At 51.6% G+C, this 17,289-nt stretch overlaps 5 protein-coding genes across 5 annotated transcripts; 2 read left to right on the forward strand and 3 right to left on the reverse strand.

Moving 5' to 3' along the window:
* Positions 1-694: 694 nt before the first annotated feature.
* Positions 695-8,568, reverse strand: ATNIH1004_011374 (putative polyketide synthase; the record flags this gene model as incomplete). Its single annotated transcript, XM_033575937.1, has 2 exons — positions 695-7,852; positions 7,921-8,568. 2 exons carry the CDS (start codon positions 8,566-8,568, stop codon positions 695-697), a joined length of 7,806 nt encoding a protein of 2,601 aa, XP_033421792.1.
* A 1,357-nt stretch (positions 8,569-9,925) lies between these two features.
* ATNIH1004_011375 (uncharacterized protein) lies at positions 9,926-11,358 on the forward strand (the record flags this gene model as incomplete). The annotated part of the gene is made up of 2 exons (XM_033575938.1): positions 9,926-10,454; positions 10,529-11,358. The coding sequence occupies 2 exons, from the start codon at positions 9,926-9,928 to the stop codon at positions 11,356-11,358; spliced, it is 1,359 nt and encodes a 452-aa protein (XP_033421793.1).
* Positions 11,359-11,520: 162 nt separating this feature from the next.
* Positions 11,521-13,521, reverse strand: ATNIH1004_011376 (putative C6 transcription factor; the record flags this gene model as incomplete). Its single annotated transcript, XM_033575939.1, has 6 exons — positions 11,521-11,589; positions 11,677-12,366; positions 12,428-12,574; positions 12,643-13,179; positions 13,300-13,317; positions 13,465-13,521. 6 exons carry the CDS (start codon positions 13,519-13,521, stop codon positions 11,521-11,523), a joined length of 1,518 nt encoding a protein of 505 aa, XP_033421794.1.
* An 887-nt stretch (positions 13,522-14,408) lies between these two features.
* Positions 14,409-15,818, forward strand: ATNIH1004_011377 (NAD(P)-binding protein; the record flags this gene model as incomplete). The annotated part of the gene is made up of 1 exon (XM_033575940.1): positions 14,409-15,818. One exon carries the CDS (start codon positions 14,409-14,411, stop codon positions 15,816-15,818), a length of 1,410 nt encoding a protein of 469 aa, XP_033421795.1.
* Positions 15,819-16,181: 363 nt separating this feature from the next.
* ATNIH1004_011378 (uncharacterized protein) lies at positions 16,182-17,006 on the reverse strand (the record flags this gene model as incomplete). The annotated part of the gene is made up of 1 exon (XM_033575941.1): positions 16,182-17,006. The coding sequence occupies one exon, from the start codon at positions 17,004-17,006 to the stop codon at positions 16,182-16,184; it is 825 nt and encodes a 274-aa protein (XP_033421796.1).
* Positions 17,007-17,289: the final 283 nt, after the last annotated feature.

Consider the following 17,289-nt stretch of genomic DNA (forward strand, 5'->3'; position numbering starts at 1 on the left):
TTTCATCTGTAGTACAAACGGCGAGCAACTTCCGGATCCGACAGCCGATGGATCATTCAATCTCCAAACGGTTCGACTATTGAGGCGCCTATATTTACTTGTACATTACTCCGGGCCTGATGGTGGCTGCGCTTCAAAAGGCAATAGAGGAGCTTCTTGACATACAGCTCTATTTAAAGTTCGGTTTGAGTGACAAGTTGCTTAAGGTCTCCGATGTTGATACCCCTTGGCACTAGCAAATTGACGTGCTCATGAAAGGCCTCGCTTGATGTGACGATCGGGGGGATTCCGGCTGACGAGCGCGACTCTGCGATCATTGATGCGAGAATACGGCGACATTATGTGGGAAAGCTGGTCATGCGATTTCGACACCTTATCAGCCATCGACTCAAGATCGATCCGGCTTTGTTCCATGGGTTTATTATGATTTGCCGCATATCTTCAAACCGGGACTTGAGACGACCGACGTAATATCGCGGTACAACTTGTAATAGTAATCTATATACCACTCTCTTCTTTTTATATTAGGAACATACGATCTTTCTGACCTGATATGCTTCAAGCCCTGGACTACCTATGAAATCGATCACGATTATAGCGGATACGGCTGCTGATGACTCCAGAAATGATTCAAAATTGAACACCTTATATTGCGCCTAAAAGTATGATATAAAAAAAAACCTAGCAACGCTATTTATGAATTCAAAAATCCCATATCCTTCCAACTTTTGATGAACAGCTTCGTGGTTTCTTCATTGACCGGTCCCATATTGGCCAGAGTGCTCGAATGCTCCCGGGACTTCTTGGTTTCCAGAAGAAGTCCTCCACAGGACATACGAATAAAATTGGCATCAAGGAAGTCGACCAACAGAATCGCTGGATTCTCTCCCTCTGGACCTTCAACCTGACGTGGATAGTCTTTGACACGTTGCATCCAGTCCTCGAAAGGAATGATATTTGCTCTAGGGATATGCAAGGTATCCGCAAGCACAGACGACATCTCCTTCCATGGCTGGCGGACCGGATTGTCGATGTGGTAGACGGGATACGGGGATTTGTCGTCTGGTAGGGAGATGAGATCGACGAGTACGCCCGCAACCCCATCCACGGGGGTCCATGAGAGGACACCGTCGAAATCAGGCAGAGCGTTCAAAGTCTGAGACGATTTGATGAGGAAGGAAAGATGCTCCATAGGATTCCAGTACCCGCTGATGCTCGAGCCGGCGACTTGCCCGAGGCGTACCACCATGGCGCGGAATCGATCTGGATGTTGATGGAGAGTTTCGTAGATCATACGCTCGCAGATGTATTTGGCGTCTCCGTAACCTGTGGGAAGGACTGAGTCGATTGTCATATGTTGTTCGGGGACGCTTCGCTTGCCTGTCCAAAGGGGCCAGTGTCCGACAGTGGCGATGGAAGAGATGAATTGGAAGGACACTTTCTCTGTCGGTCGGCGCAGGGAGATACCGTGGGCGAGGTTTAGTAAGTTGCGCATGATCTGAAGCTGAGGTTCGAATTTTTTTAGAGGCCATTTGGCATTCATAAGCCAGGCGTTATGAACTATGTGGGTAACGCTATTGAGGAGGTTTTCGTATTCTTCTTCGGTGAGACCAAGTCTAGGCTTTGCCAGGTCGGTCTCTAACACTTTGAGCTTGATAGCAGCCTCCTCACAAAGGAAGATTCCCTTCTGAAGAAGCGACCGGTGTTGACGCTCGAGAGGGTGTTGGCGACTGCGACGGTTAAGACATACCACGCTGGAGACGTCGACGAGGGAGGCGAATTCCGCAACGAGATGGCATCCCAGACTACCAGTGGCACCTGTAACTAGGACGCACCGACCCTCGGAACCTTGACTAGGGATAGTGACTGACGAAATATCCCCTGTGGCAGTCCCGAATCCGGCCGTCATCTCCTGCACGTATCTATCGACCACTGTTTTTCGTGCTGCACAGTCAGCCGAAGGACTTTCTAGAGGGCGGGAATTGTGAAGTCGTTCATACCTCGCGCCCGATGCGAAGGCGATGATGAGCCTCTCCAGCTTGTTCTCGGGGCGCACGCCATCAGTCCAGTCGACATGGCCGTATCCAGCGGAGTGTAGGTCCTTCTCCCACCGAGATTCGTGTGTCACTGCGTGGGTGCGGCCGTCGTCAAAGTACCACCAACCTTCAAAAAGTCCGAAGGTGATGTCCACCCAGTAGAGCCTTTCGGTCATTTCAAGGATCATCAGGAACCCGTCGGGTCGCAAAGCCTTGCGGATGTTCTTTCCGGATTCAGTGAGACTATGCGTAGCATGGACGGCGTTACTCGCGATGATAATGTGCTGAGTGCCAATAAGATCATCCGCAGGGTCCTTCTCAATGTCGTGAGTCCGGAACTTCATGAACGGGTACTGCTTGGAGAACTTCTTGCGGGCAGCAGCCACGAAGGATGGGGCGAGATCTGTAAACGTGTATTCAACAGGTACGTTAAGCTGGGCTAGGAGTGGAGCAAGCCATTTGGTGGTTCCTCCAGTTCCTGCACCCATCTCCAGGATCTTGATCGAACCCTGGCTCATGTCCAGCTTAGAAGTAAGCCTCTCCAGGAAGTCTTCCATTTGACGGTAGAAGAGCCGGTTGATGGGCCAGTCTCCGTATAGGTTGGAAACAAGGTCCCGTCCATCTTGTGTACCGAAGATCAACTTAATTCCATCTATCTCGCCACGTAGCACCTCCGCGAGGTGAGATCCGGTGTAGAAGGTGAGCTTGTCGGCGCCGTTCTGGTCGGGATAGCCAGAAACCAGCTCATCAAAGATCTCTTTGCTGGGCCGTGGAGCCTGGATGGCGGTTCGAGTGATGACCTCTCCATCGATGTTGATGAGACCTGCATCCTCTAGCATTTTGTACAGGTAGTCAACCAGTCGGGTATGCTTCTTTGGATGCGAGATGCGTGCGAACTTTTGCCCAGTCGGTGCATCTCGAATCTTAACATCGAGTTGGTCAAATGCCTCAAGGACAAGGGCAATGCACATATCATCCTGCATTGGAAGGACGCTTTCCACGTAGCGAGTCTGCTGATACTCCGCGATTCTATCATCAGTCAGGCTCTTAGTCTCATTGAAGGCTTCCATAACCGTCGCGAATGGAAGTTCCAACTTGGCATCATCGTGCCCCAAGAACACTTGTGTGGACTTGTCCATGTCAAGTGGTTCTTCAGCCGGAGTACTAGGGGTAGTGTAGTCGGTGGATTTGTCGTCACTCTCTGCCGACTCGTACGCGCTCTGCTCGGCACTTTCACAGCCATCACCTCCCACAGCCTTTTGCACGCACTTTAGCAAGCTGGGAATGTCTACAACTTCCATGAGATCGCTCTCTGGAAGTGAGATAGTGAATGCCTTCTCGATCTCGTGTGCCATCTCCATACCCATCAGAGAGTCAATACCGAGGTCGGCGAGTTCGCTGCCATCTTTGATCTCTGCGAGCTCAAGACCAGAGAGATCCGCGAGGATTGCCTTCACTTTTTGCGCGATTTGGGCCTTGTTCGATTTCTCCTCTTTCACCGGCTTAACCTTTGACAGCTTGATAGAAGGAACAGACAATTGAGGTGGAGTCACAGACAGTAGTGGAGTGCTAAGGCTCTCTGGGATCCCAAACAGGTCTACAGTAGCGGGCTCTAATGGAGCAGGGACGTTACTGGATCTGTGGGAAGTATCTCTGACCGTGAGCCGGGAAAGTAACTTGCTCATGGAGGCTTTCGGAATCTTGACATAACTAATGCCAAGGATAACCTCGACCAGAGCTCCAGTGCTTGAGTCAAAGGCAAACACGTCTGTCAGGAATGCCTTTTCAGATGGGCGATGGTGAGTTGCCAGGACATGGTAAGACTCTGGCCGAGGATCCTGCTGGCGCAGCCTCGGAGAGCGAATCCACTGTTCAATACCATTGGCGATGAACATGTCGGCAGGAGCCCTATCTGTCATGCAATTGACGTAGATACCTCCAACCTGGCAGAAGCTGTCGGCCAGATGCCCATCAAGCCAGGACTCGGGATTGTACTTCTTGACGACATATCCCGCGGACTGATTACCCTTGCTAACGAGCTTCTGCAGTCCACGGTAGTCTTCTCCGTAATCGACGATTTCTGCAAACATCCTGTAGATATTCCTGTTCTGCAGGACTTCATCGACCTCCCCACTCCCCATGAGGTCAACACACCGCTGGTGGCTGAAATGTCGCTCAAACCGAGCAAATTCGTACTTCAGAGACACATCATTCAGAGAACGGAAGATGACTCGGCCTGTCGTATGGACCGTCTTGGAGAACCCGTTCTGGATATCATCGCTGTAGACCTGAAACCCCCAAGATGTACCCTGGGCTACGTCGTCGGCCGTTATTTCAACCCAGACAGAGCGCAACGGGTTTACGCAGATGGGGGCCAAGTTTTCGACAGAGTGAATCTGAGGCTCCAGACCAGCGACCGCAAGTTCCGATCGAATAGTCCGGATAGCCTCGATGACCAGGTCGAGTTGAACGGTTGCAGGACAGATGGGCTCTGTCTGTGCGATGATGTGTCCTTGGATTAGCTTGTCGTACTTGGATATCATGGTGTTGACCCGGAATTTGGCCAGATGCTTGCCACTGTCTTGGTAACCGACGAAGGTGAGTAGATTGTCAGGCAATTTGCAGTCTTCTTTCTTGATGTCAGCCACTGCAGGCGCCTCCAACAGTGTCGGAGCACTCTTGAGCTCGGTCCAGTGACGTGAATCCTCGAATTGATACGGAGGTAACAAAAGAAGAGCATGCTCCTTTGTCTGGGTGGACTGATGGGCCCAGAAATGAACGCTCAACCCAGCCTTCCACAGGCATGTAGTGGCATCTACCAGGTTATTCCACCCGTTCTGGCTGGTGATATTGACGGCTTGGAAGTGGGAGCTACTTGGATTGCCGAGTGCACGAGCAGCCATGTTCGTGACAGTCGAATTGGAACCTGCCTCCAAGAAGACGCAAGAAGGGTATTTCTGAGCCAGCCTCTGGATGGCATGATTGAAGAACACCGGAGAACGGATATGGTCAGCAACAAATCTGGGGGTAAGCTTTTCCGCTGTATAGGACTCCGTTGCTCTCTCGACAGCAATCACAGGCTCACGGAATGTGAGTCCCTTGGCACTCTCCTCAAGGCGATCAAGAAGAGGGTCGAGAAGAGCGCAGTGGAAGGCATTCGTCACGTTCAGCCGCTTATTCTTCATGGATGAGAAGGCAGGCTTGCAAATGGTATCGGCCACTGTGTCAATGGCGGCAACTGATCCAGCAAGAGTGAAGCTTCGCGGTCCATTATAACAGGCAATCGTGGCAGGCTTTACATCTCGACATGCCGCGCTAGATTCAACGAGCAGTTTCTCTACATCGGCCCGATCTGCCTCGACTGCGAGCATAGAACCTTTCTCTGGGCCCCATGCGTCCCGGATCAGGGTTGCACGGCCTGCGATCAACTTAACAGCGTCCACAAGCGACAATGTCTGAGAAACACAAAGGCCAGTGAGTTCACCGAAACTATGGCCGACCACAGCGACAGGCTCAATGCCGGAGTCAATCCAACTGCGGGCACAGGCATATTGGGATGCAAACAACATGATCTGTAGGTGGGCAGTGTCGCTGATGGGTGTGCTTTCAAAGATGGCCGGGAAGATGCTCTTAACCCCAATGGAGCAAGCGACTGCGTCAACAGTATTGAGGTGCTTCCTGAACACAGCCACGCGGTCGTACACCGTGCGATCCAGACCAACGAAGGTTGATACTTGGCCTCCAAAGCAGAGGACGACTGGCCTCGACTTGGGCAGTGTGAGTGATGCCACACTGTCATCGCCATTCTCAAATCCCATGAGCTTCCGCTCAAGTTCATCTAACGACTGGACGCTGAAGAGTAGAGTCCGGTCTAGCTGGCGGTTGCTCTGGCGATTCAAGTTAAAGGAGATATTCGGCAGCGACAGATCCTGGATAGAGTAGCTCTTTCGACTAAGAAATTTCCGGAAGATCTTCGAGTATCGGCTCAGGCTTTGGTCGTCGAGACCGCAGAACCTGAACGGATACCTAAGACCAGGAACTTCTGAGCTTCGCTGAAGGCTAACAGCGGGTGGTTGGGCGACAACCATGGAGGCGTTAGACCCAGACGCACCATAATTATTAATAAGTGCCGCGCGGAAATCCGAATCCCAGTTTTGAAGGGCTGTTGGGATGTTGATCTTGTCCGCAGGTGTGGCGTTTATCGCCGGATTGATGGTGGTGTAGCTAGCCTGGGGAGGGATCATTCGTTTCTGCAGCATGAGCAGCACCTTGATTAAAGAGACGATACCGGAAGTACACTCAATATGGCCGACCAGGCCCTTGACAGAGCCGAGGGCTAGTGTCTTTTGTCGACTCGAGCCACCGAGCATTGACCGAATGCTGTCATACTCAGCCGGGTCGCCGACAGCAGTTCCAGTGCCATGGGCCTCAACTACCGTGACGTCCGTAGGGTGGAGTCGGGACTTCTTCACCACGACGTGGAAGAGGTCCGAGAGAGACGGCACATTGGGCACGAAAATAGGAGTGCAGTTCTGGTTCTGCTGCACCGCGGTGGCTGTAATGACACCGAGGATCTGGTCCCCATCGGCAACTGCAGCAGAGAGCTTCTTCAGGAACACGGTCGCAATACCCTCGCCTCGGCAGTAGCCGTCTGCCTTTGCATCAAAAGGCTTGCACTGTCCTGTAGTGCTGAGGAATGAGGCTCCTGCAAGGTTCTGGAACCACAAAGGGTTTGTCATGACGTGCGTGCCGCCAGCCAAGGCAGCAGTGCACTCTCCAGTGATAATCGCCTTGCACGCTTGATGCACAGCTACAGCCGAGGATGAACAGGCAGTGTCAATGGTGAGGCCGGGTCCGGTCCATCCAAAGAAATGGCTGACTTTGCCCGCGATGAAGCCTTGGAGATTTCCAGTGGCAGAGAACGCATTGGGGGCATGACAGGCAATGTTATTTTCATAGTCACAGGCACAAACCCCCATGTAACAACCAACCTGCTTGTCAGGATTGGAAGAATGAAAATATCCAGATTGTTCGACCGCCTGGTAGGCGATCTGAAGTAAGTGGCGCTGTTGGGGGTCCATCGTTGCACTTTCGCGGGGGCTCTTCTTGAAGAACTTGTGGTCGAATTGATCATGCCCGTCGATGAAATTACCAAACCATTTCCTCTTTGGATCAGCTTTACGGAAAACAGTTTCGAACCCGAATCGTTCTTTCGGAACCTCCTTATGTTGGGACTTTCCGGAGCATAACAAGTCCCAGAACTCCTCGAGGTTGTCCGCACCAGCCACCTTGCATGACATTCCGACCACGGCTATGTCATTATCGGAGTAAACGTAGTGATCCTTTGTAAAGATGTCAAGCTCTGCCACGGTCACGACCCTCTGGTTCAGGCTCCGCAGAAGAGATGGTGGAACGCAGCGCTCGGAGCCGAAGGACAAAATAATTGTCTGCTCGTCCTTCATGACGGCGTCGCGCACAGCAGCGAATGTCTTGAACCACTGCGGGGGTTCGCTCAGGATAGACCGCAAAGCGTGTTCGTGCAGGGGCCCTTCACGCACAAACTTACCGTTGGCATTGGAGCGTGTGGCAATAACAGCTTTGGATGCATTCGGAAGCTGGAAGTCAAGATGCGAGTCGCAGAAACGAACAATCGATGTCACTTGATCTTGATAGATTTCAGCGTGGAAGCGCCCATTTAGGCCCACCTCCGCCGTCACGATCTCGGAGGCTCGAAGGCGCTGTTGTAGATCGATAATGGTGTAGGCTGGCGCGGTGATAGTCGCACGATCCTCATCATAGTGGACAGAGATGTACGCCTGTAAGCTCGATTAGCTAGAATAAGCCGGGACATCCAGGTAGCAGCTGCTTGGGAATATCCTCTTACCTCAGGGAAGCCTTCCATTATGCGTTGGGCCTGTTCACGTTTCTCAGACGAATTCCAGCAAGCGCTGAAGGACTTGCTCCGACCAGAGGATGCATCTTGAGCATCTACTGCCATACCCACGAGCAGTCCGAGGCGGACCGCAACAGCCGCATACTTATAGAACTCTGTCCGATTGCTCGCGCTAGATACTGCCATGGCGCTGAGGAGCCCAGTGCAGAAGCCAACGGTCTCTTTGTTGTGATGAGAGACAGCATACCTGTCAATGCCGGAGTCGACCTCTGCACTAGTACGGTCAAGAAACATAGAGTATTGAGTCAAGTGAAGAACAACAATAAGCGGGATAAGAAGACTATTGGGGAGGGGGAATGTGGTTGCGAGAGGCTTCCCACTATGCAGGGCTCCTTTGAGATCTTCGAGTTGTTGGAGGCCAGAGTTGGTTTTGACCCCGGGAAGAGCTGCAGCGATGGTCGTATAGTACTGAGGAAGGTTGCTCAGGGCCTCCAATGCCCAGTGTTGTTCCGTATTCTCGCCGATGGCCTTCCGCAGCTGGTCAAAGGCAGCGCTGTCGAAGGACAGGGCAAGGGGTCCGAAAAGCAGGACCTCGGACCGTGATGTCTGCCATCTGATGATGTCTTGGAGATCAACCATTGTGTATATATTCTATTCTGAGTGGAGAGGAGGGAAAGAAAGTATAGCAGATGTTGTTGAGAATCTGGTTATCGAGAGGAATCAAACTCTATCGAGAGGCACTAGACAGGTGTGAGATGTTTACTTTCATTCAGGCCAACAGTGTACAACTCAGCTGGCGTACGTCCGTGTAGAAGGATTCGTCGAACAGGTGAAAGTATGTATAAGAAGATCGAATGATATAAGGGAATTAAAGTGCAGGCTTCATATATTGCGGACTGTTTATCTTTCTTGTCAGGCTGGCAGGTTGTGCAGAGTCACTATACATCTTTGGGCCCGAGTCGAGGAGGATGTCAGCAACTACGAGAGTTATAGTCGTCCGAACCACAGCAAATTCCGTATTATCAATAGAACACATGCAATTTGTGGCCAGGAATAAGACCGTGGGAGAATTTCCAGTCCGAGATGAACTGGAAATGTAAATTAGCGTAAAGTACAGCTTCACCACCCTTCAGCTGGCCCTCATGACAACGCTCTCCGTCGGTCCCGATGTCACCTAGAACCGCAATGTCAATTACCACCTAAGTGTCACCTCGTGCAAAGGTAAGATTATTGTCTTAGAGTTACACACGATACTCCGAGCTATGGGATTGAACCTACCTGCTAGATAATATATCAGAGAGTATGTCTATATATAGCATGGTATGGTTACTCCGAGACAACCTCCGGGGGTTTTATTTTGCATGCAGGCCCCACGCGAATAAGCACGTTGTACCCTTGCAAAGCTACAGGACAATGATTTATCAAATTCTCCGATTTGAGCGAGGCTGACTTTCCCGGACCCTCTTGTTACGAGTTGCACGTTAGCCACGAGGGCTGTAATAGGCTGACCCTGTATGCGAACCGGCAGAACTCTCGTGGGCCCGGATTACTTGGCTCGCATGTTTTCCAGTAAATAAGAGGATAGGTTTCAGCTTAAATGCAGGGAAAAGAGTGGTATATGCTGGGGTTGTGAGAGAGTTCCCTGCTCGGGGGTGAGTTACTCCGCCGAGGGCCGAGTGGCCATTTGGACCAGGGTTGGTTCATGTTTGGGTTGGTTGAAGCTGGAGCAGGTTACCCCGGTGGGTCATGCAATAATGCTGGGGACTGCTATGACTACATTCAGGTCATAACTAGCTGTCGTATATTACTTGAAGGCTGTGCCACTGATATAGTAGGTAATACAGGTGCTTGTACATCACTCCGGCTGAATCTGATAAGGACAGTGGGGTATATGTAACACCACTACTTCCAAACTGTGTAGTTCCAAGACTAATTTTATTTTTTCTCCGGATTCCAACATTAGTGAGTTCTACTGTTACTTGATTCCACTCCCACGATGCCAGGTACCGTTCGTCACGGAGAATCCGTAGAAGTCGCCATCATCGGCGGCGGTATTGTTGGCATTGTCCTGGCTGTAGGTCTCTTGCGCCAAAATGTTAAAGTTCGCGTCTTCGAGCAAGCCCAGGGATTCCGCGAGATAGGCGCTGGTATTGCATTTACCGCAAATGCTATCCGGTGCATGGAACAGATCGATCCCGCTATCGTGACGGCGCTGAGACTGAGCGGATCGGTGGCCACCTCCAATGGTGATGAGAAGGAGCCGAATGACTATCTACGATGGATCGATGGTTACAATCAACACCGCGAGGACGACCCTTACTACCAGCGCATGCTGTACAAAATAGACGCGGGGTATCGAGGGTTCGAAGGGTGCCGTCGAGACCAATTCCTGGAAGCCCTGGTCAAGGTCGTGCCGCCAGAGGTGATCGAATGCAGGAAGCGTGTGCAGAGGATCGAAGAGCGGAGTCTGGAGGAGAAAATTACCCTTACCTTTGTGGATGGAACAAGGGCACAAACAGATGCTGGTAGGTAGTTGTTCATTTTATCCCTCGCCTGTATGGCTTTTTTCGCGCGTGATACTGACTGGAGCTTTCTCTAGTGATCGGATGTGACGGTATCAAATCTCGAGTGCGAGAAATAATACTGGGAGAAGGAAACCCAGCGTCCTATCCTCACTATACCCACAAAGTTGCCTATCGGACGCTGATTCCCATGGAAGACGCGATTAAGGCACTCGGTGACTACAAGGCAAAGAACCAGCACAACCACGTTGGGCCCAATGCCCATCTCATCCACTATCCGGTCGCGAATAAGAATATGATCAACGCGACTGCGTTCGTCTCCGACCCCAATGAATGGCCTGAAGAGAAGCAAATGGTTGCGCCAGGTTCGCGGGAGGATATCGAGTCGGCGTTCGCGGGGTGGAGCCCCTGTGTTCGCAACGTTGTCAGCCTCTTCCCCGAGAAACTGGACAAGTGGGCAGTCTTTGACCTGTGGGATTATCCCGCTCCTTTCTATAACCGGGGCAAGATCTGTCTTGCGGGAGACGCTGCACATGCGTCGAGTCCTCATCATGGCGCGGGAGCCTGCGTCGGTATTGAGGATGCCCTGTGCCTTTCCACTCTGTTGAGGCAAGTGAACACGTCTGTACAGGAGAACGGGATTTCAAAGGGAAAAGCGCTTCGTGCAGCATTTGAGACGTTCAATGCCGTCAGACGCACTCGAAGCCAATGGCTAGTCAATAGTAGTCGAAGGGCCTGTGACTTTTATCATCAGCCAGAGTGGGCGGATCCAGCAAAATGGGTCAAGGCCGAGACTTGTTTCGAAGAGCTCAAGGATCGATCTTACAAGATTTGGCATTTTGATTACAATGGAATGATCAAGGAAACAATCAAGGGGTACGCTGAGCGAGAGGCAGATCTCGTATAGACATCATCTCAGGAGTCTTCAGAGGAATAGCCCTTGTATGTTGCTAAATTGCCAATCATGCTGTCTCATATTGGTACTTATTAACCGTCTAGCTGTCACAATTGGCCCCCGTTCCCATTCTGATCACAGTAGGATAAGCACATTCAGCATGCCTTGTCTCAATCAAACAAGCAACCCCGCCCAGATAATCATGCATCCACAGACGAAATACTGGCCCTCGATTTGTGGAGCCTTCACAGGTTAGCCCGAATACATATAGATAAGAAGACCAGTGCTTGAAAAAAAAGAGAACGGCAAACCATCAGGAGGGTTACTGACCTTGGCAAGGAGCGATGCTTGCCCAATCCCCATGTGCGTTCCGATCCATGCCAGGCATTTCCGCATATAGACTTGCATCTCAGCTGGAACCACGGGCAGCTGAGAGGCCACGTAGACTGGATGTAACAGAAGTAAGCCTCCGACTGGCCGTCCGGGGCTGGTTATCTTCGGGCTTTTCCCTCCTTGCGCGACAAATCCCAGCAAATCCTCAGTTAAATGATAGGGAATGGAGGCGATGATATCCCCCAGCTGCTGGAGAACATCTTGCAGCTCCTGGCTGTGGTCTCCTATTCCGTCGAGAATGCTAGACAGCCTAAGCACCAAGTTGATCAAGAAGCATCTAGCTATACGTGAGACATTCCAGACTCCCGCAACGTAGAGGTCAACATATGTGTCAACTCGTCCTGACCAGCAACCCACGCCGGGACTGGATGGATCCTGGCCAGGGCTCACGTAGCCAATAGTTGTTGGTTTGAAATCGTCACCTTGATCCTTTTGCCAGAGCGCAAGATCTTGGTCGAGAGTCTTTGCCTCCTCCTTGAGACCGTACAGCTCGTCAAAAAACAGTGGTCCTGGAGAGGTGGACAGAAAATTCTCGGACTTCTGCCAGAGAGACCCAAGTTTCAGGAGAAGGCAGTCTAAGTTTTGACCTCCACCTCCAGATCGGGAGCTGGTGAACAACCCATTATTCTAGAAATAGAGTCCATTAGGTTTCCACAATCCCTGTGCTCAGGGGAAATGCACAACTCACCTGCACCATCCGGTTGAGAACCAGAGGATGGCCCGACCTGGCAGCCTGCAGGAGACTCAACGGACTGTTCTCAATCTGCAGAATGGCTGCCACGCCCCCAGCATGAGCGTTATGATGGCCGGGATTAGTCTCCCCGGCGATGATCATCTACCAACTGTATCAGCCCGTATTTTCCCACTTATCCGACGCGTGGTCAGCGTCCAAGAGAATATTACCTCGTATAGCCCCAGGAGTATTGCAATGACCAGCATCTCCGGGCCAGCTGCCAGGGCAGGGTTCTGGGTAGATCGAGTCAAAGAAACCAACAGTTCGTGGTACAGGGTCTCTGCCTTCTGCGTCAGGAACGGGCGAGAGAGCTTCAGCCCATGGCTCGCGAAGGCTACGGCCTTGCATGCGTTGGCCACGGGCGATTGCAGGCCCAGTCGTTGGACCATTAATTCCAGCCCGCCCAGAAACCCCCGGGAAAGTGCCGTGTTGACGGGTGCTACACAGTAGTCGTGGAAGAAGGCGCGAATAGCGAATTCCTCGATGAGATTGTCGGGGATTTCCTTAGGTGGGCCGTCCTCTGGTAGGGTATCCGTGCCTGGGACGGGCACGCGAGGAGATAAACTACACTTGCGCGCCATGGACTTGAAAGGTAATTGGAATTGGAACGACTTGCTGATGGGGGCATCATGCTGTCGGAAAATGAGGTTCCCAGTCTCCTCATACCCTCGACAAGTCCGACCTGTCTTGAGGCATCTTAGACAGGACTGCACATGGTCAGCTACTGGTTTGCCTGTAACCTGTACTGTTGAGGCGCACAAGCGCAATGACCCGTGGAATGGCGGCTCAGGGTCACGGACTACGAGGGGAAAGCCCTATAAGCTTACTGGACGAGTCTCATCGCACTGCAGTGCAGAATAGAGATTAGTATTTGCTCACACAAGAGAGATATACAGCATCCAGTCCGGTGCGGGGTTGGACAAGGCAGTGTAGCACCGGTATCAGCCCAAGGGATAGGACTACGTGTCAATGGGAATGTGGGAAGGACGAACCTTCTTTCTACGCTTCTTGCAAGTTTCACAGCCTCGCGAGGGACCAAAGTACACCATTGGACAGCGTTTTTGTTCTGTGAGTCGACCCTTTTTTGAGATGTTGGTTCTTCTCGGAGGTACTGGTCGTCGGGCGTCGGACAAACTCGTGGAAGTTGGGGTGTTAAGAGAGCAGCAGCTGGCCTGTTCCTGGTTATCAATTTACCTAATTTAAAGGTTGTAATAATAGTATTGATAATAATAGAGCCTCATTCAGCAGTGCAAAAGCGATGACAGTTCTCATATAACCTCCCGGGCGATGAGCTGATGCAAGCCAGCCAATACCTTGGAGGATAAAGAGAGAAAGCTTTGAATCAGCTAAATTTAGGCGGGGAACGCGAGAATCTCACTACTCTTAGCTGCTGTCTGACCAGATAAATAATACGAGCTTGGTCAAAATAGCCAGCTAACAGGATCTCATGTCAGACAAGCCCTGGTCCAAGCACTGTCGTCTTCCTCCCTCCCCCCTTAGGCTCCCGGCTCGTGGATCCGCCCAAAATTACCATTACGAGGGGGAGATTGTGTGCCAGGTTGCAAAATTACCGCATGTAAGTTTCTTTAGCGTACCGTCGGTGAAAAACGCTACTTCGGGAAAGGTTCGCAGAGATGGCTGCATACGAGCGCGGCTTATCTTCCACCCCTGCAAGTTGACAGCCAGTGAGATGCAGATTCGGATATTGACTGACACAGCCTGGGAAATTGGCCACTTTGGGCAGTGCGAGATGCGTTTCTCCGGGTGTCCTCTCCGACGATGGTTTTGCCTTCGAATTTAGGGGCCAGGCAGGCACAGATATACGAACAGCAGGACCAAGAACAATGGACTATATAAAGAGTATGAAATACCTGCTGATTCAGTACCTGTCTGGAAGTCAAGATTGTGAGGCTTCCATTCTTTGTCTTATGATACAATGAAAACCTTCTTCTCCGTCAGCAGTGGCCTTTGCTTGGCCGTGGCTGCCGTGGCTGCCTTGGCTGCCGACTCCTTCCAGGCATCGTCCTGGGACTCGTCCCATGTCATGAGACGGGATGTGGTAGTGGTCGGTGGTGGTGCATCAGGTACTTACGCTGCCATCCGCTTGAAAGATCAGGGCAAATCGGTGGTTGTCGTGGAAAAGACCGGAAGGTTAGGGGGCCATGCGGTTACGTATGAAGATCCCAACACCGGCGGCTCTGTGGACTACGGTGTCCAGCTCTACGACAACAGCAGCCTTGTGCGTAGCTTCTTCAGTCGCTTAAACACCCCCCTAGCCAACATGTCTTTCGCCTCGTTTGGAAAGCCTGTCTACGCTGACTTCGAGGCTGGCACCCTGCTGAACCTGACGGGGGGCACTCTGGGCCAGGACTACATCACCGAGCTCAACAAGTACCCCTATCTGGAGAATGGGTTTGAGCTGCCCAACCCGGTGCCAGAGGATCTCCTCCTCCCCTGGGGGGACTACATCACCAAATATAATCTCGACTTCTCGACAGCCGCCGCCACATTTGCACGGCCTGCGGTCCCCGGAAATCTGCTCAATATCCTAGCCCTCTATGTGTTCAACAACCTCAACCATCTTATGCTTCACGAGATGTCCGGTGCTGCGGTCGTCAATGCTAACAGAGACAACTCTGAGCTCTACCGCAATGCCGTTCCTGAGCTGCAGCGTGATCTCCTCCTCCATTCCACAGTCATCGCTGGTCAACGAGGTCCAAGAACCAGAGATGGAGTGCGACTCATCGTGAAGACCCCAAAAGGACGCAAACTTATCATCGCCAAGCAATTGATCCTTGGGATTCCTCCTATTCTAGAGAATACGAGGCACTTTGGTCTTGACTCCCACGAACACAGCGTCCTCTCTCACATCTATGGCCTGCCCTATTATGGTGGAGTGGTGAACAACACGGGCCTCACCCCAGGGTTTAGCTACAAGAACTACGCCGCCAATACCTCGTACAATCTGGCAGAAATCCCCAGTGTGGTCACATTTAACCCCTCGTCCGTTGACGGACTCTTCTACTACTGGTACAACGCCCCAAAGCCCGTTTCTCAGCGACGCATTGAGAAAGACGCCAGGGATGCCATCAAGACCCTGCAGAGGATCACAAAGAGCGGTACCCAACTGGAACCTCAATTCCTAGCCTTTTCCGACTTCGCACCCTATAGCTTAAAGGTCTCTGCCAAGAGCATTAGGAATGGCTTTTACAACGATATGTACGGCCTCCAGGGACACCGGAATACCTGGTATACTGGGACCCTGTTTGTCACGGGCTCCAGTCAGGTGTGGAACAACACGGAGGAGATGCTTCCTGAGATTCTTGCCGCTGTGAACTCCAACTAATGAACAATCTATTTGAAAATAGCCGTTGGTAAAGGCTTGCTATATAGAGTTGGAGAAGAAGTGAATATGAAGATAATTTGGTTTTAGCCATATTATGACACACTTCATAGATACATTGAAAAACTTTTGATTCAAACGATTTCTTCTCAACATAGGGTCAGCTTTATAGCTGCAAAGATGAAAATATACATGCGTGCATATATTCCTTAGCATCGCACATTTCAATAGAACAAAAACCAGGATCACCAACTAGTTGTAAATCATCAACGAGGAAAACCATATCCCTAGCCAGAATCTAATACAAAACCCCATTCTACAGAAAACGTGCAACACTCAGAAACGCCAAGGAATGAAGCTTTAACATCAGGAATCCAAGACTCCGGTCTCGTGTGCCAAGGTGTAGATCTGATCCACAACCGCCTGTACATCCTTCGTCTTGATCGGCACACGATGCTCCCCTTCCCACTCCACCAAGTATATCGAATCCGGTTGGTAATAATGACTCAAAAACCTACGATGCAAATCCAATCCCGGATCCCGTTTGCCATGCACATGGAGGGTGGGTAATTGGAGTCTGTGTTCTGTGCTGTCCTCCGGCAAGTGAGGCTCACCACTTATCATGGACGGACATGCCGCATCCACAAGCCCCGCGGGTATAGAAACAGGAGCGCTACCAATCTTGGGTAGCATCCACACTAGTGGTCCCCTTCCAGCCATCAACACTGCAAACCGGAAATGAGGCCAAATAACGGCATTCGCGCCCAGCCGCCGTTGGAGCATTTGTTGTGCGTACAGGATGCTCGCGGCTAACTTGGCGCCCTGGCTGAACCCTAAAAGAGCCACCCACTCTCCTGTGGCGCCTTGCACGCCATCGTTGTACATGGCTGTTGCGATGGAGAGGTTGATCTGGTCGACGATCTCCTGGGCGGATCGCTCAGGATCTGCTGCTGTGCAACGCAGCCACGCCTTGAACGGGCCGTGGTCCTTGTAGACGGAGGTCACGTCGGAACCTGGCTGGGCGGGGAAAGGTGCCTCAGCGTAGACGAACCGAAATGCCGAGTGGAGGGAGCGCTCGAGAACGCGACACTGCATGCGGAAGATACGGGCATTGGTACCACCGCCGTGGAGGCAAAGAATGCGAGGGAGATGGAGGGTGAAATCGTCCTTTGGCTGGGCTTGTAAGGCCATGGTCGAGAATTCTATACGCTATGTGATGTATAACATAAGATGGGGGTCGGCCTGACCAGTCTACGAAATGGGGATCTTGGAGAGACCCGGCTATAACTACTGTATGGAGAGAGTGCCGAGTATACGAGCTGAGGCTCACCCATGGCTCTCGTTAACGCCTTGTTAGGTCAGAGTCTTCTCAGGCCAGGTCTAGAAACTGACTTTAGTGATTGTTCCATGCCAGTCATTCTGGAAGGAGACTGAATTACTCCGGTCGGAGATTCTCACCTTCCAGTGGTCTCAG

Source organism: Aspergillus tanneri (assembly GCF_003426965.1).
Source record: "Aspergillus tanneri strain NIH1004 chromosome Unknown AapTan_8_pilon_pilon_pilon, whole genome shotgun sequence".
In the NCBI taxonomy this organism is placed as follows: Eukaryota; Fungi; Ascomycota; class Eurotiomycetes; order Eurotiales; family Aspergillaceae; genus Aspergillus; species Aspergillus tanneri.